Here is a 17515-nt window from a genome sequence, read left to right on the forward strand (position 1 = left end):
CAGTATAGTAAGCAAGAAATATCTGCAAGAATTTTTTTTAATTGGAGTTATCTTTCTTTGTCCAGAATCAACTTAAATCTTTGTTATATACAATATACAATGTATATTCACTTTTTACTACCAACTGATAAATTTAAATAATCTTTACCATTCAGTGATAACAAGCAGTTTTTTTACATCTTAATATTTTATGATGTATTTAAATGAGTAGTAATTGTTGCAAACTCCATTAGAATATTTTAATTGAAATTAGTTTTGGAATAAGGGAAAGGAGGATGTGATTAAAAAATTGGGTTCAATTTTTCTCAATTGAAATTTCATAAATAAAAAGAATTTCTTCAAACATTTTTTTTAGAGGATTAATATTCAACAGCATAGTGAACTGCTCTAAGAGAAAACAAAAATTTTAAGTTCATTTGAATACATTCATTCTGTGTCAGAAACCTATGCTGTGTCAACTATTTAATCACAATCCAAATTTAGAGCGGAATCCAGCTTGAATGTTGTGTCCATACTTGCCCCAACCGTTCAGGGTTCAACCTCTGCGGTCGTATAAAGCTACGCCCTGCGGAGCATCTGGTTATAAGGTGATTTCAAACATGTCCCCAATCGAAAGCATTGATCGCCTAAAGGTTGATATATACTGTGTCAGATGTTCCCAGGTTCTATCGTCTCGGAGACTCCATGTACAATAAGTCATTTTTTCTTAAAATGTCCCGTATCCACTCAGGGAAATGGCAGTTGTTATCTTATAGTTCGTGTTACATTGTCGTTTGGTTTTTTTATGCATGTTAGTGTTTTTGTTGTTTCGTTGTTTTCCTCTTATATTTGATATTTTTCCCACGGTTTACTTTATAACTCGAATTTGTTTTTTTCTCAATCGATTTATGACTTTCGAACAGCAGTATACTAATGTTGCCTTTAATTGTATAATAACACCATGAACACGAAACAACTAGTTAGGTTCGCAATTTTTATTGCAAAAAAATAACAATGTACTCTTCACAGATCACTCATAAATATATCACTCAGACAAACTCATGTCAATTGAACTGTATGAAAGACTTTGCACTAAATATATTTGTGTTGTTTTGCAAAATTCTGATCATTTAAAGAATTAGATGTTTCTCTATATGATCAGAACTTTGCATTTTGAACAACATCACCAACATACCCGTTGAACATGAGACAGATACGAACTTTGACTCAATATTTGACTTTCACCAATCTACAACTCTCACCAATACATAATTGTGTTTTACACTCACATTAATCTCGCACATACAATTAATAAACGTTCAGACATATGATTGCACTTTAAATGGATAAGATTCTTAAACTCCTACGAATAAGGAAGACTTCAAATCGTCCTTGTCATCATCTATTTAGCAAAGAAAAAATAACAATCCACTTCCATCATGCAGTCGCTTTTAAAAAAAGTGTGAAAAATATAAATATCTAAAACAGGGTGTCTCCCCCTCCACCATTCAACAGTGCAAAATTTGCTTTAATGATCTATTATTTGTTAACATGAAACCTTCCTGGTCAATTGTTATATAGATTGGAGGTAAAACTTGAACATATATATGCATTAAAGCGTGCAATAACAAATAAAACTTTTTGTAAAGGCGAATCTGCAACAATGGATGGGTGTTGTTTTGTCAAACTTGTCTTCTATAATACTACTAATCATATATATTTATCTTATAGAACAAACTATAGCAGATCATATCAAAACATTCTCTCTTAAAATCGTAAGGCATTCCTATTTTAACATAGAAAATGTTCATTCATTGCACATGGAAAGTCCATCCACCCATTTACTGAGATCATTAATGTTCAGTCGTGTATCACAGACATCAAATATTGTGTAATACAACATACTATTTTGTTTTTATATAACATCTACTAAAGATATAATCATATAAAAGCACAAATAATAAACAATGGTTTTCATGACAGCACCTATTACATCTTCCACTTAAAAACTTCTGGTTACATTTTCGGTACTCTGTGTGTGATTTAAATAAATAATATGAAATCAAGAAAATAAATAATGAATGAGCATGTTGTCTCTTTGGTATGACTAGGAATTCGTGTATGAATGGCCTCATACACCAGTTTACATCACAACACAGCTTTTCGCTGCTTCTTTCCGAAGATGCATTTTGGCCTCTCCCATTCCACTGAATCTTTTACGTCTTATGAAAGATCTCTGGCGACGTAAACTAGGACTTTCTGCTGATGTTTTATTTCCAGCAGATGATAATGCTGCTACTTCTATAACGTCACTAACACTACGCTGAGAGGTCTTTGAAGAAATTTCAGAATACACTAATGCTCCTATATGCTTTGCTGTTTTCAGACCCTACAACAACAAAAACATACATATCATTTGTTAATTATAAATTTTGGTGATTATAACAAAAATATGTTTGAACAAGATGTAAAAGTATACAGGCATCCTTATAAAAGCAATGAAAATTAACTTTTTTGGATTCGAGCGTCACTGATGAGTCTTTTGTAGACGCAACGCGCATGTGGCGAATATACTAAATTTAGTCCTGGTATCTATGATGAGTTTATTCATGTGGCCTATATACTAAATTTAGTCCTGGTATCTATGATGAGTTTATTCATATCTAAAATAAAACAGACAGCAAAACTTTACAAATGAAATGTGATAAATTGCATAAAGAAATTGAGTTTAGTAACAACTAGATAAATGAATTACCTGATCATAATTAACTATTTTTGATCCTTCCTCTTGTTTTGGTATGTCTGGACGGACATCTGTTTTGCAACCCACTAATATAACAGGTTGTTTGGGACAATGTTCTCGTACCTCGATTATCCACTGTAATGATAAAACACTTCAATAAGTACAGGCTTAAAATTAAAATGTTAATGATTTTTTTTGTTAAATTTCAAATAAATGTATGTGACATCTTAATTTACCATAACTAGACCAACCAAACTCTAGCAGAGTCTGGCAGACGGTCCAAAGTAAACTTTCTATATCTATCATGACGGCAACAAGGTTTTTGCATTCCTTTCTATTTCAAAATTTAAATCATTTATGGTGCAAATTCTATTTATTTTTTTAGAATGATATTCTTTAATACAGTAAATATATCTACCTTTGAGACAACGTTGGCCATGGATTCTGGATCTCCAACAGAAAAACATATTATGACTAAATCTGCATCACTATACGACAACGGTCTAACTCTATTGTACCCGGCATCTCCTGCAAAATAAAACAATAACTTTAAGATTGTGTATCATATAAGATTGTAATACTTTCAACTCATATATCAGACCCCATGTTGAAGACAAAGGTCGTAAATAAGAAGTCGGAAGCTCTAGCATCAATTTGATAATGTTCAATAAAATTGTGAATGGAAATGGGGAATGTGTCAAAGAGACAACAGAAGAAGGTCACCAACAGGTCTTCAGTGCAGCGAAAAGAGCCCACTTGACGAAAAAAAAGTTATAAGAAGGATTGTTAATATTTCAACACAAAATGACGATATTATATGATGCTACAAGTATATATTTTTTGCTGATGTAAGTTCATGTAAGCAGATCACAATTTATCTGTGTACTGGGGCAGAAAATTAGCTGTAGTTATTGGGTGTAACCGTTATCGTCTGAGTAGGTAAAAATATCATTATCAGCTGAACATCATAAATATCCTAAAGGAAGGCACCTGTTTCTGTCAGACAGAAAACCTATTATACAACCTGTCGGATTTACGAGGTCAAAAAACAGATAAAGGTGAAATTTTAGATCTTTATCATTCACCTTACTCAACATTTTGTTAATCCAAAATTTATACTGTATTCTAAAATCCTGTAAGATTTAATCAGAAGAATAAAAAGACAAATATTTATTGATACAATCGATACCAGCTACTTTTTCCTTGTTTTGAATTTCAAGCAATGGTATGTTTGAGTTTAAAACACAAAGTCATTCTACAAAATAGGTCTCTGGAGATAAACCTTTGAACTCCCGGAAGTTCTCGACACGAGTCTGAAACCCAATCGTATTATCTGTAAAGTTTATCTTGTACATGTTTTGTGAATAGCCAGTCAATGGATGTTTCCGTCGCCAATTGACCAAGCCATCTGTTAGCCTGGGCACCCTTAAACAGTTTTGCTTTTCTGTAATATATGTAACTTTTTTACCCTTATCTTCGGTTTATTGTTTGAAAGACTACATTATTTATAAATGTTTAATGTTTTAATTTTTTAGTCCTGTTTAAACCTTTGAGCTCGTGGGTTTTATTTTGACACCAATCGCTTTCGTACTGTTGTATACCAACCCGATTCGGAGAATAAACGGTTTAATGATTTTAAGGATTGTCAGATTTTTTTCGCATACCATAGGGATTTACTATGATCTGAATGACCTGGTTTAAAATAAACCAGATTAGCATATTTGCTGGATTAACCTAATAGGATTATCAAGGTTTACTGTACATAGTTGTGTCCTACGCAAATTTGTCATGGAAAGAAAAATTTGGTTTGGACCTTTATAAGCAGTCATTTTCTATTTATAACAACTTATTCATTTTAAGGCTTTACACATGGTTATTTTTTTATTTCTACTTTATTCATATATTTAAAAAAAAATTAAAGTACCTGAATGGTTTTTGTTGATTCTTAAAAAGTAGAGTTCTTTGATCACCGTCTGTATAAGTTCATGCACTTACTTAAGCATCTCACGTTCACAAGCAAATTTCAATCACAAAGTTGTGTCTTTACTTAAATATTTTTTTCCAAACAGGGCAATTTTGGCGTAAAATTTATTTATTGAAATTCGATGATTTTGTTTTAATCTAATTGATGTCACGGTCTGGTGGGAAACACAAGAATCTATCCTAACCTGAGATCCTAACATATAAACCTTCCTGTTTATATTTTTCTACGCCTTAAACTACTTATCATCCCCTATTCTCTTATGTTTGCATGTAATTTAATTCTATGCTCTGCAGATTTTAATAAATTACATAAAGGATAGAAGTTTTTAAGGCGTTTTAGCTAACAACACTGTGATTTTTATATACAGAAATAAAACCACAAGTTATATGAGATTTATTATCAACCGTCTGCTTAAGGGGTGGAATGCGGATAGGTTTCAACTTGACAAATATTTATTCAACATTGTATGTAGTGGGAGTGTGTAAATAGATGTATTAAATTTCATTGAGAAATCAAGCTTTTTGTGTTTTATGAGTTCCCATAGCAGACGATAACGATTAAAGGTATGGATGAAATACGAAGACCTCGTCTGCTTATAAATTTAAGTGTGAAAAGATATATAATTCATAGATACATGCCGATATTAAAATACAAAACATTTGAAATATTAATAAACTGTCATGAACTGGAATGAAATTAGCAAATTCTAAGTACTAGATGGTCTTTGACGCTTTACAAAATGTCAAGCTCTAAATCGTTTTGAGTCAAGAAAACTTGTTACCAATAGTTTTACACAGGCTACAAACAAAACTCAGCAAAACAAAAACTATTTAACTGAGACCCCCCCCCCCCCCCCCCAAACAAAATAGTTACCACTTACTTACACTTGTATGATTTTTTATTGAAGTTTAGTTGTTGCTTCGCCATTAACCTAATTATCATTTTTTTTCAGTCACGTGTCCTCTGTGGTACTTTTTTTTCCAGTGCACAAATGGTACAGAACTAAATTCTAATGGTTTCACTTAGTTTCACATTACTCGGTGGGAATAAGGATGGGAAACTAGTGTTTATTATTGATATGGAATTTTTAGATACGGATAGTGAATAATGTTCTGCATTATGGCATAAACAATGCATGTGAAAAAGTCTTGTCAAGTAGGCAGGGATTGAGAAAATTTCAAACAGGGTTAAGGTTTGGAAATTCTGCAAGGAAAAGATTATGGTTTCTTACTTAATTTTCATCGATTTTTAAGTGATTATAGAATAAATTCCGGAGAAGGGAGGATCCACACTTGTACACCATTAATATACTTGCAAATGCTTGTTATAAAGTCATTTAGGGACAGACAATAAACGACATTTAGTTATAATGACGACATACGGAGATGCATGATTACTATTGTGTCTATCATATAATGCCAAATTAACACAATTTTCTTTTGGATAACAGTAATTTTGTTTTAAATAGGAAATAATTGATGGATAGTCAAGTAGAACTATATGACTAATGTAAGGAGAGATCAAAGTCGTTAATAGTTAATGGGTCGAGTACCATCAAAGTGGTACTTATAAATCAGAAACATATGTAATAGTTGTGTAATGGCAAGGATAGGCTAAGAATACCACTACGTTCTGCACAAAATTCTTTACGAATTCCATCGTTTGTCGTTATAGTAAAGTGGGTAACCTTGATAAAGGAATTGTAATCAAATGTCTGGCAGACAAGCACACCGACTGGCATGAATCATGGTGGTATTCAAATCACAAAACATATGTTGAAAAACAATCCTCAATAAAGTACGAATTTGTTTATGTATTGCTTGAAAAAATTTTGAAAAATTCAGACTTGCATTTTATTAACCTGTTTTATATTCCTAGAAATAATGCTAGAATAAAGTGCATTTGTTTCGGCAGATGAAATGATGTATGAATATATTATTATCTTTTCTTTATTTTTTACAATATTGAAACAACTTACCCGACGTATCCCATATTGACATGTGTATCTTGTATGTGTCTGATACATGATAAGTTGATGTGTATGTATCAAAACCAGTTGGTGTGTATGTCTGAAAAGAAGAAGAAAAATAAGTAAGTATGTGGTCAATGCTTAATGTTTTAATCACATATGATGAATGAGCACAAAGAAGATAGCGGCCAAATGACAATGATATTGATCAACAATAGTTGGATGCTTGATCAGTACGGATATCAGTGGCGGATCCAGAGGGGGGTTCCGGGGGTGCGAACCCCCCTTTTATTTGGGCCGATCAATGCATTTGTATCGGACATATGTTTTGCACCCCTCCTTTGCCCTGGGTTAGCACCCCCCGTTCGAAAATTCCTGCATCCGCCCCTGGATATACTCAAATTTTCAAATAATTCGTGGATCTATACAGCTTGAAAAAAGTGCAAAGACATAGCAAAAATAACAAGACTACAAAGAAGCACACTCTCCCCAAAGTAAAGGTGAAAACAATAGACAAAGGAACCACAACAGACAAAGACTTGAACCCGACAATGCAAGGTTTCTAAAGTTTATCTATATTACTTATTTCTTTCGAATAAATTGTTTACAAAACAAATGTTTCCCACAATTTGGAAAGGATCAAGCTATCAGGGCTTATGAAACATGTCAGAGGTATGCCTAACTGAGGATTGATTGCTGGCACATGTTAAATATTCCTACAACCTGCACAAATTATATTGATATCGCAGACATAATCAAGATAATATACCGCCGTATCATCAATAAACATTAATCTTTACCTTCTCCAAAGAATAGCTTTCATTTTCGGCAAACGTTATATATATATATATCAAAATACCGTAAATAGTTATGTTTACCACTGAATACCCCTAGAGGACAAGGGTTGCATTTCATATCAACTATTAGCGCAAAGATTTTGCAAAATCGCCTTTGCGCTTTTGCTTTTAAAATTGTTTGTACAGAATTACTCCATTTCCTGTCTAAATTGCTTTAAAACTTCCTCATTTGACGTTTTAGGAATAGCGTACAATGTAAAATATCGGAACACAATATTTACCGATTCATGTTTTTTTGTGTCGGAAATTCGTTGATTTCGTGTAATGTTTCCTCGAACTAATTTATTAGTACTCGGAGGCACAACATTGAGATGTTTAGGGCATCCATCAAAATGATAACGAATAGATTACAGAAAAGAATATTCAAGTGCAATCGTTTATTTATTCTCAGTTGATGGAGTACTACAAATGCCTGTATATTTAAAGTGGCATTCTGACAAAACATCTATTCTGAGATAACAAAACACTTTTCTTATCAATTGTATAGATAGGTATTGTCGGTCATGTTACACATGTTAAGGAAACTGTTTCTCATAAAACCAGAACAACCTGATTGTATCCTTCGAACCATTTACTTCTAATCGGGGTCACTACAGGGAAAAAATTACAGGCACTTTTTGAACTTTTCTGGTTTATAATTTTTTTTTCATTCATTTTTGGATAGGATTAGAGAACAACTAATACGATTTCTATCCTTATTAATATCATAATGTGAAAAAAATAATACTAAATTACTGAAGTGTGTTAAAAATCAATTCCCGTGACAGTGTACCAATGAAATTCATTATGCGACACATTCATTCATAAGGGACATACCAATAAATAACTATTATGAAATCTGCGGTATTAATTAGTTGTGGTTTTTAGGATTGGCCCGTAGAAACAGACAAGTGGAATAGTGTGGTCTTCGTTAAATCTCATCTTTGGTGAACTATGATATTTATAGGTGTGAAATCATGTGGTTTTTAAAAGCGACGAGCCTGTACTAAACATTAAATCAAAGGAAGAATTTTCGGGTGTTTTTTTTTTAATTCTATTCACCAAAACCGTCTAATGCCCAACTAATACTGACCCAAAACTAACCTAACAGTTTAAGTTTCAAATTTGGAACTTATCCATTATCTTCTGTTCTCCGGAATTTGACAAGAGTTTACATGTAGAAAATGCATGCCAAAACCAGCTGATTGTTCATTCATAAAACTAGTTCGAATAAATGTTAAGAAAAGACTAACTGATCCGCTCAGTGATTTTTTTCTCCATTGTATTTTTTTTTTACAGTCTGATGAATACCCAACTCCGCTCTTTATCATATACTGACAATCATTCTACGAGAGACATATAATACATGTATTATGTGTCTCTGATTCTACCATTTATATTAAATAATATTTCAAACATTTTTCTCAAGTCAATTTGAACTTCCCATTAAATTTTCAAACTTATCCTTAATAGTTACTCGACTCAAAAGTATTGCTTAGCTTCTGAGAAAAAATAATCATTCTATATATCTAAACTGCATAAGAATTCCCTTTCTGTTATCAAATATGTTGTACATGCGTGTGTGATTAACGTCAGTATGAGAGAAATCATTTGGTTATTTGTACAAGGGTAACTAACATAGTTCTCATGGAATGAGAGAAGGAAGAGGAACTCTTCACCATATCAATCTATTTACATGTATATTTATTTTGTAGATTACGGTTAATTGGAATCATGATAAAACAAACTTCCTCTGAATGTGGAACGAAGTAGTATATACCATGTTAATTAACAATTGTAAAATGAATCAGCACACTAGGGTATCCTTGTTAAATATATGTGAAGTATAATGAATTACACCTTCATCTACGAAAGGCCGTAATTTAAGGTTAAATTCAGTTTTATATATTTTATTTAAATGTAACAGCCCCAACATATGAAATAAATTTGTACGAAAAAGTTGAAAAACACGCTTACAGTATACTAATAGGTCGTTTCCATAGCTTTTCATCGGAATTTTCATTGCGTGCGAACGAAACTTGGGAGGGTAAACATTATTTTATAAGTTAGACAAAACATAATCAAAAGATCTGCTTAACGCACAAAGTTTGCGCCTTTTAACCGGTGCCAAAAGCTGAGATGGGAGGTTTCTTTAATATAGATTCTGCAATTCTTAAACGTATGCAATCTTTAGGAATTTTAGGATCGCTATCAGATTTTACCTGTTCTTATTTTTGACACTTAAATACTCGACGTGCTACTTGTCAATTTTGTGAATGTAATTTCGTGAACAGATATTGAAGGTTTAATCTATTATTATCTAAAATTATCCTATAGACGACATCCCCTACCAAGCATTGTCCAAATTTAGGTCAATTTCAGCGATCTTATATTTAATTTAAATGGAATCAAATGAAATCATTTTAAATCGAAGATATATGCTAACATCAAGAATTCAATGTTAAATAACAAAATAAGCTTTTTATCTTTTCGTTTTTAATAATCAGACTCAATTTTATTCTTGTGGCATTATAAGTTATGTTGTATTTTTTTTAGTTGTAAAATATTATGCAAAACTACATTTAAGTAAAGCCAAAGTGACTTATATAATAACATAACAGATTAGAAACATTCTTTCATGTCGAAAACTTTATATTTTTTACAATTCCATGAATATCATGAACATATCTAAACCATGCGCAATATAATTTCATTATAATCAAACCTACGATGCAAAATAAGTGCTACATAGAGTAAACATGCTGTCAGAATGTATATAATTTCAACTGCATGGTAAACAAACAGCTGTCATTGAGTTTGATTTTCTACACCAAAAATCTCAGAAACTGAGGATAAAGGTTTTTATGACCAACCCGGTGTTATTATTTATTGTCCATAAATAAGGTTAGCCGGAGAATGGATAACCGAGTTGATCCCACTTTGAAAATGATGTTACATCAAACAGATATATAACTTCCTTGATTTACATGAAAAGTCCTAAACTCATTGACTATTAATTTCTTTTTCTATATACAAGCAGTCACGTTGGTACTTATTTTTTTACACGATCGATGTCTCGAAAATGAAATATTAACATTTAAATTTCATAGTTAGGAGTTCAACATACGTACGGTCTTATGACAATGGACATGCCTGGACATCAAATTATCTTTGCAAAATGGTGTTACTTGAATAATTCAAATTGCCCTTACAGTTTCAGGTTCTATTAGCGAGAGCTATATAAAGACTGGATTATTAGTATTGGTAGATTTTGACTGAGTTGGCAAATTTTACCCTATATATTATATCTATGTATCTTGCATTCCATCTGTCACCCTTGACATATCAAATTTAGAGCAGACGATATTCTGTCGGCTATAAAACAATGATTACATTATCACCTGTTGTGGGGATTTACTGTAGTTTAAGTATACATCTGATGTAACGTTTTGACATTCATTATACTCAGGTAAACGATCAGGTGTGTTATCAGCATACCTGTGGCTCATTCATTTAAATCATATCAGTCTCAAAATCTCAACTACCCAAAATATCAAATATTTGATTTTGATAAGCTTTTCATGAAATCGAGAGAAACTATGGTCTCTTTCTATTTTCATATTCATAAAAAAAGAACGTTTCTTTTATAATTTTAATGTATAAAACAGTATTAAAAACAAGCAAAGATGAATTATAAAGAATGTTAATTAAATTAAAACAAAATTAAAACAAAAAAGCGTTAGCATCTACAATGAATCACATGAAAAGACGAAGATATAGTGGATTTTATAGGAACAAATTTAGGGTTTCCTCCTAGCAAAAAGTTTCAATCTAAATTAAAATCATCAAAACCAATCAAATATTGTTGAAGTTTAATTTACTGTCGCTTATTTACCACTTGGTTACCAACTTATCATATAAGAGTATAAACATGTAAAGTATCAAGTTAGCAAGTGACTCTCTATAATAGTATAGAAAGTCCCTGAGTTAGCAAAGCAGGAAAAATAGGAAACAGCTTACCTCTGAAAAGTTTCCCTTCACATATCTATTGATCATAGAAGTTTTGCCGCACCCACAGTCTCCGACTACCACTAATTTAGATTTTACAGTTGTCACCTCTGGTTCTTCGTTCCTCTGTCCCATGATATCATTTGAATCTATTTTTTCTCACTTTTAATATGTTTATCTTTCACAAATAAATAACTTTTAGCACATGTGAATTTAATAAATTTCTCTATTTTCCTTGTTAAAAGAATCGTCCAGCAACACAGAACGGGTGTAAAAAAATTAATTAATGCTAGAAAAATTCCGAGTCAGGAGTTATAGATTAAGCTTTCACGAAAATCGACTATTTCTTTACGTTTCCGTCGCTTTCACAACACTACGGACATTACTTGCATGCTTTCTCACGAGTCATTCATAAACATAGATATTCAACAGAGCATATCGCGCATGTGTAGTATAAATTACATATCCAGCCAACCAGAGTATCCAGAAATATGACGTTGCTGTCTCCACCTGAAAGTTTGAGAGGTTCGATACAGGATAATCAATAAAAATTAAACATTGTTTCAACTTTAAATTGGATAATCTTTGTAAAAAACTCATCTACCATTGTTTTATAAGTACGCTTTGTGAACTTTCAATTTTTAAACATCAGCTGATCTCGTATTTGTTTTAACAGTATGGGGTTCCCTTATTTGGGACATATCTATATTGACATTCTGTCCGTATACTATTCCCAGCTTAAAAGTAAATAATTCATATCCGGTGTTCATTCATGTTTAGAGATTTTGTGATGAATAGGTACAATACAGGTGTGTCAAATCGGATAATAACTTAAACAATTAAAAGAAAGATAACTTAAGATCACTTAAGGCCACTAACCTAACCCATGTAAACTTGAAGAATGTATAATGTATTCTTACTAAACAAATCTTTGGTTTAATTTTCATTTTCTAGCATTGCAGGTGGACTACTACATTTATTAGTATTGCCAGTAGTTGTAACTTCTGAACTAACAAGATTTATTCGTTAAATTGCTTGTTGATAAATTTAGAATTGTGAAACACTTGATTAAATTTAGCATTTGGTTATTATTTTTTTTAGAAGTATCTAGGACGTATATTAGATTAGTATCTATAAAATTATTAGTATACTATTATAAATCATATCAGTCTAAAACATTATTACAAAAAAACAACATGATTTATTGCAGAACCAACAAAAAAGGACTGCTTCATTAAAAATATTTCGATATTATAATAAAGTCAAGCAACATTGAAATAACATATACGAAAGCTAGCACGAAAAAATACCCTAATTTCTTGTGAATGATTCCTCATTTCTAATTCTTGTCGCTTTTGAATTGTGGATATTTTCTTATAACAGATTAATTCACGTATGCTAACAATATCAGATTTGTTTTCTCACTATTTTATTCATTTAAAAACGTTTCGGTATTTTGTTAGACATTCTTTATCTAGAGATGTTTTGTTGATATAACATTGACCGTTTCAATATTTATATATATATAACATATTAAGCTATTAAGCTATATATATATTATAAAATAATATTTCATAAATCAGTACAATTTAAGTCTCCCACAAAGTTTTATGTGCAACCTGACTAAAATTGTTTCTTTTCATGAATGATATCTTTTATATATATTTTAAATCAAAGTCCGCTTTCTTCTTGATCACCGACCTAAATATTATAAAGTCATAGACGACTGGGAACGATGCTATTCAATTATTTATCAAGGTTAAACAATAATAACTTGCATCAAAGTTACTAGTATGAATTCCATGGTATCTTCCTAAAGGCAGTACCACAACTGAAAGCGATAGTGGACATTCGAAATATTACCAATCTATTCAAGGTATAAATAATCTGAATATACGTCACGTTACATTATTGGTAAATATTCTACACACATTTCGAATTTGAAAAACATATCTGTTATTTAATGTTAAAGATGGAATCTAAGTTAACAAAAATATATCTAACCCAAACTGAAGAAGAGGAAAAAGCTAAACACGAATTGTATACTATAAGGACATTTAATCGTTTATCTGACCATCACCCACTGTGATATTTACCCCTGAAAAACCCTTCGTCTTCCAAGAGAAAATTCCTTTCTGGACACTTCTATTGAAATATGCATTTTCAGCTTATTTGCTATAAATATACCTATGAAATATGAAACACCAAAACAATATTCAGCTAATTATTTTATATTTATTTTTCTTGTAGATAGTTGCATGTTTCTTTTCTGAAGATATTTTTTTGACGGCTTATCTTTCCTCATCGCTGTTGATCTCTGCTGATGCTTTGGTGAATTCAGATGGTTCCAACCTTCACCAGATATTTCGACACTGTACCATTAAATCTTCCGGTTAGCGGGTCAGTAGAGGTGGCTAAACCTCTACTCATCATCTCTCAGCTTCCAGCTCAAATCATCTCTGCGATGACATGACCAACAAGATGAACATTCTGCTGCATCCATTAGCTGTCTGTTTTCCTTGCTTTAACAAATACAATGTTTTTCCATTGATTGTAGCATTTCCCATTACTGCAGGTAATCTGATACAGGCCTATTCTACTGGGAACAGCCACGCTTTCCAACATCTCTCTCTTCATGTTGTCATCAGATATCTGGATACGTCTCCTTCTTCCGCTGGTATTCTTCGCATGTCTCTTCTAAAGGATCTGTTAGTTTTGCTGCTACTGTCATCTTTGACTTCTGTAGTGATCAAACTACAATATCTAGGCGTAAGATTTGTCTATAAACATTCAGGAATCAAAAACGTCTTCCCAATGTCAGCCCTCATGTTTTATTTACTGTCCTTGTCCAAGATACAGTGCTGTTGTGACTTTGTTGCATGACCACTATCTTCCGCTCTAACTAATCTGATCTGTTTAGCCTCTGTTGTTGTTGGTCTCATTCCTTCTATCAATAAAGGCAGCAGTATACCGCTGTTCGAAATACATACATCGATTGTGAGAAAAAATAACAAATGTGAGGGAAACACATCAAATATATATAAGAGGAGAACTAGACACAACAGAAACACAACATCAAGGATCTCTGTCAGATATTTTAGAGCCTTGTCACGCCATCGATATATTTTGTTCATCGCAACCTTACAGCCTGAAAGTAAGTGCGACATCGTACCTCCTTCTCAACATAACTCGTAGCCTGGCTCTTTTATCAGTCACAACTGATGTAAGTTTGAAAAGAAAGGTAGTGTATCGTAGTCTGATATAATCATGACTGAAATCATGAATGGTTCAATCCTCAATAACTCTGCCCATGTGATCTTCCTTTCTGGCAAATTCCGCTCCATCCATGCTCCTTAGCGACTGAACTCTTTTGCTTTTGTCCTTCTTTGTTCTTTTTTTACTTTTCTTTTTTCTGACTGTACCATGCTGTTCTTTTTTGTGCTGCCTTTGACCACTGTTGGAATTAGTTATTAAAGGTACCAGAATTAAAATTTAATACGCCAGACGCGCGTTTCGTCTACATAAGACTCATCAGTGACGCTCATATCAAAATATTTATAAGGTCAAACAAGTACAAAGTTGAAGAGCATTGAGGACCTGAAATTCCAAAAAGTTGTGCCAAATACAGCTAAGGTAATCTATTCCTGTGATAGGAAAAGCCGTAGTTTAAAAAAGAATGAGGTTTTGTCAACGGAAAATTTATTAAAATTACCATATGATTGATATTCATGTCAACACCGAAGTGTTGACTACTAGGCTGGTGATACCCTCGGAGAAAATGTGTCATTCCTAAGCCCTGTCTACCAGTACAGGTGTAGCTCACTATGTTTTTATGATGAAGAATGCTTTCTGCCTAGTCAACTGCAGTTTTTGTTGACCATTTTCGCCCAGTACGCGTCTGGATTCCAGTCTTACTGATCTTGCTATCCTTTGAGTCAATGCGAGTTATAACAAATCTGCTTTTTGATACCTTGTATTCCTTCAAAGTTGTGTTAAAGGTATCTGATTTTTTTAATGATCGACTGTTAAGACCTATATATGGCTGCAAAACTTGCTGGAATTCCTAGCCATCTTCTGAGTTGACTGTTTATCTATCCTGTCTAGCTTCGATTGTTGCTGTTTTTCCATAGATCACGGAGCCATGCTAGTTTTGGTAGCAAATCATGTTGGTATATCAAAACCCTAAACTTTCCACACAATTCGCTCTTGTCTTCCTTCTTAAGCCATTCTGCAACCTGTGTTTGTACTGTCTTAAATTGATATCGTCTTTTAGGGTTTCATCAAATCAATTTCCAAGACATATTATAGGTATTTCTGGTATTTTTATCCCCTTGGATCGTACGCTTGAACGGTGTAGTAGTCTGACCCTTTCTGAGTATCATTGATCTTAACTTCCTTGGCTTACATTTCATCCTGACCCACAAGACTACTAGTACCTTTTCCAGTGTTAAAAGTATCCATCTTGCCTGAATATGTGTTTACTTTATACCTGTAAGATCATTCATTCTCATCCAGCTGCCTTCATGATGATATTTATGCTCATAATGAATAGAATAACAGTGTTATCCATTCGTTTGATGTGTTTGAGCTTTCAATTTTGCCCCAGCTAACTGTGATTTACGTGTCCAACTTATTTGATGTGTTCTCTAAATTTTGAGATTTTATATATTTATATATAATGCTGTTTTGTTTTTCATGAATGTTGACTTGTTTAAAAAAGAAATGATATTGTCCTATGTGTATTTTATTTCATTATACATTATTCATTGTATATATACTCTTAGACGCATTTGTAGAAACATTGCCTGCGAGTGTCCCCGTTGTAAAGGGGTAGTTTCTTTATAAATATAAAATATATATATTGGGGACTTTTCGTTTTGAAATTTCCTTGAAGTTCATTATTTTTGTTATTTCACTTTTATGGTACAACCCGTAACTATTTCCTTTTCTAGCTTCTGCTCTGCCATAATGTTGTCATTTTATCTACAGTAAATGGCAGCTGTTTTCCACCAAAGTAATTTTGAACTGTCTTTCTGATATGATCTGGAATGTGGTAGTGACCCATTGGATACCAATTGCCATCTCTATCAATTTATATGGTTCTGAACCATGTGCATTTGCCAGGTCTAACTTTACAACTGCCAAATTATTTTTTCCAATCATCGCTTCATGTATTAGTTTTCTCAGTTTAGCCCCTGAAAACCCTACAATGCCTCATTTCTGCATAGCTGGATCGATGTGACCATTATCTACCATATACCTTGTCATCCTGTTCGCCACTACCAAGAAGTATATTCTCCCCTCTATGCTCAACAGTGAGATTGTATTTTGAATCTTTTTCCTTTGGCAAAAAGCACCCTTCTGCCTTCTGTCAGCTTTCTGGAATTGTACCCTTTTCCATTTTGTCCGGAACAGCTGCCCTAGTTTCGACTCTTATTGTAGACTTTGTATCGTACACCACTGTATCCGGGTGCTAATCCTGTTCTTGCCGTTTTGGTTGTTCTTTTTTCTCCACTCGTAGGCAATATCACAAAGTTACCCCCCTCTCTCTCTCTCTTTGGCTGAGTGTGTTTCATGCAGACACGTTTCTACTTCTTTCTTACTACAATGCAGAAATCCTGTTCTTTTCACTCAATAGTTTTTTTTTTAGTATCTATGTGGATTCTTGATGATATTTTTCTATTCTTATGACTGGTTGTTCTGCAGCAAAGCCCACACTGCATACTAGCAGTCAGCTATACTTGTTAAAAGAGGAGACAGTTGTCATTTTCAGTGCTTTGCTACTAGTAATTGTTTATGAACTTTACAAGCCAGCGTGGATCGCTTTATTGAAATACACTTAATCACTGGTCAGTTTCGAATTGATAAAATTGTTTGTCCCCTTTTATTTGAGATTTTAGACAACTTCGTTGGTACCTTCAATTCTCAATCTTAAAAAATCGTGTATCGTTGTATCGATGGCAAAAGTTTGCAATCTGATGTGTTTTCTCTTTGCA

General features: G+C 32.8%; 1 protein-coding gene across 1 annotated transcript; it reads right to left on the reverse strand.

Annotated features, from left to right (window-relative positions):
• Positions 1-959: 959 nt before the first annotated feature.
• Positions 960-11968, reverse strand: LOC134706293 (rho-related GTP-binding protein RhoE-like). Its single transcript, XM_063565086.1, has 5 exons — positions 11532-11968; positions 6685-6775; positions 3141-3250; positions 2735-2857; positions 960-2368 (listed from the first exon to the last, which is right to left on the reverse strand). Exons 1-5 carry the CDS (start codon positions 11652-11654, stop codon positions 2123-2125), a joined length of 693 nt encoding a protein of 230 aa, XP_063421156.1. The 5' UTR covers positions 11655-11968; the 3' UTR covers positions 960-2122.
• Between the last annotated feature and the right edge of the window lie 5547 nt (positions 11969-17515).

Source organism: Mytilus trossulus, chromosome 2, assembly GCF_036588685.1.
Source record: "Mytilus trossulus isolate FHL-02 chromosome 2, PNRI_Mtr1.1.1.hap1, whole genome shotgun sequence".
Lineage (NCBI taxonomy): Eukaryota > Metazoa > Mollusca > Bivalvia > Mytilida > Mytilidae > Mytilus > Mytilus trossulus.

Bases quoted from the DNA above. Each gene is read 5' to 3' on its own strand.
- LOC134706293 (XM_063565086.1), bottom strand. From the start codon at position 11,654: ATGGGACAGAGGAACGAAGAACCAGAGGTGACAACTGTAAAATCTAAA. The intron at 6,776-11,531 runs GTAAGCTGTTTC...TCTTCTTTTCAG, and splicing joins TGAAGGGAAACTTTTCAGAG to ACATACACACCAACTGGTTT. The intron at 2,369-2,734 runs GTAATTCATTTA...TTGTTGTTGTAG, and splicing joins AAATAGTTAATTATGATCAG to GGTCTGAAAACAGCAAAGCA.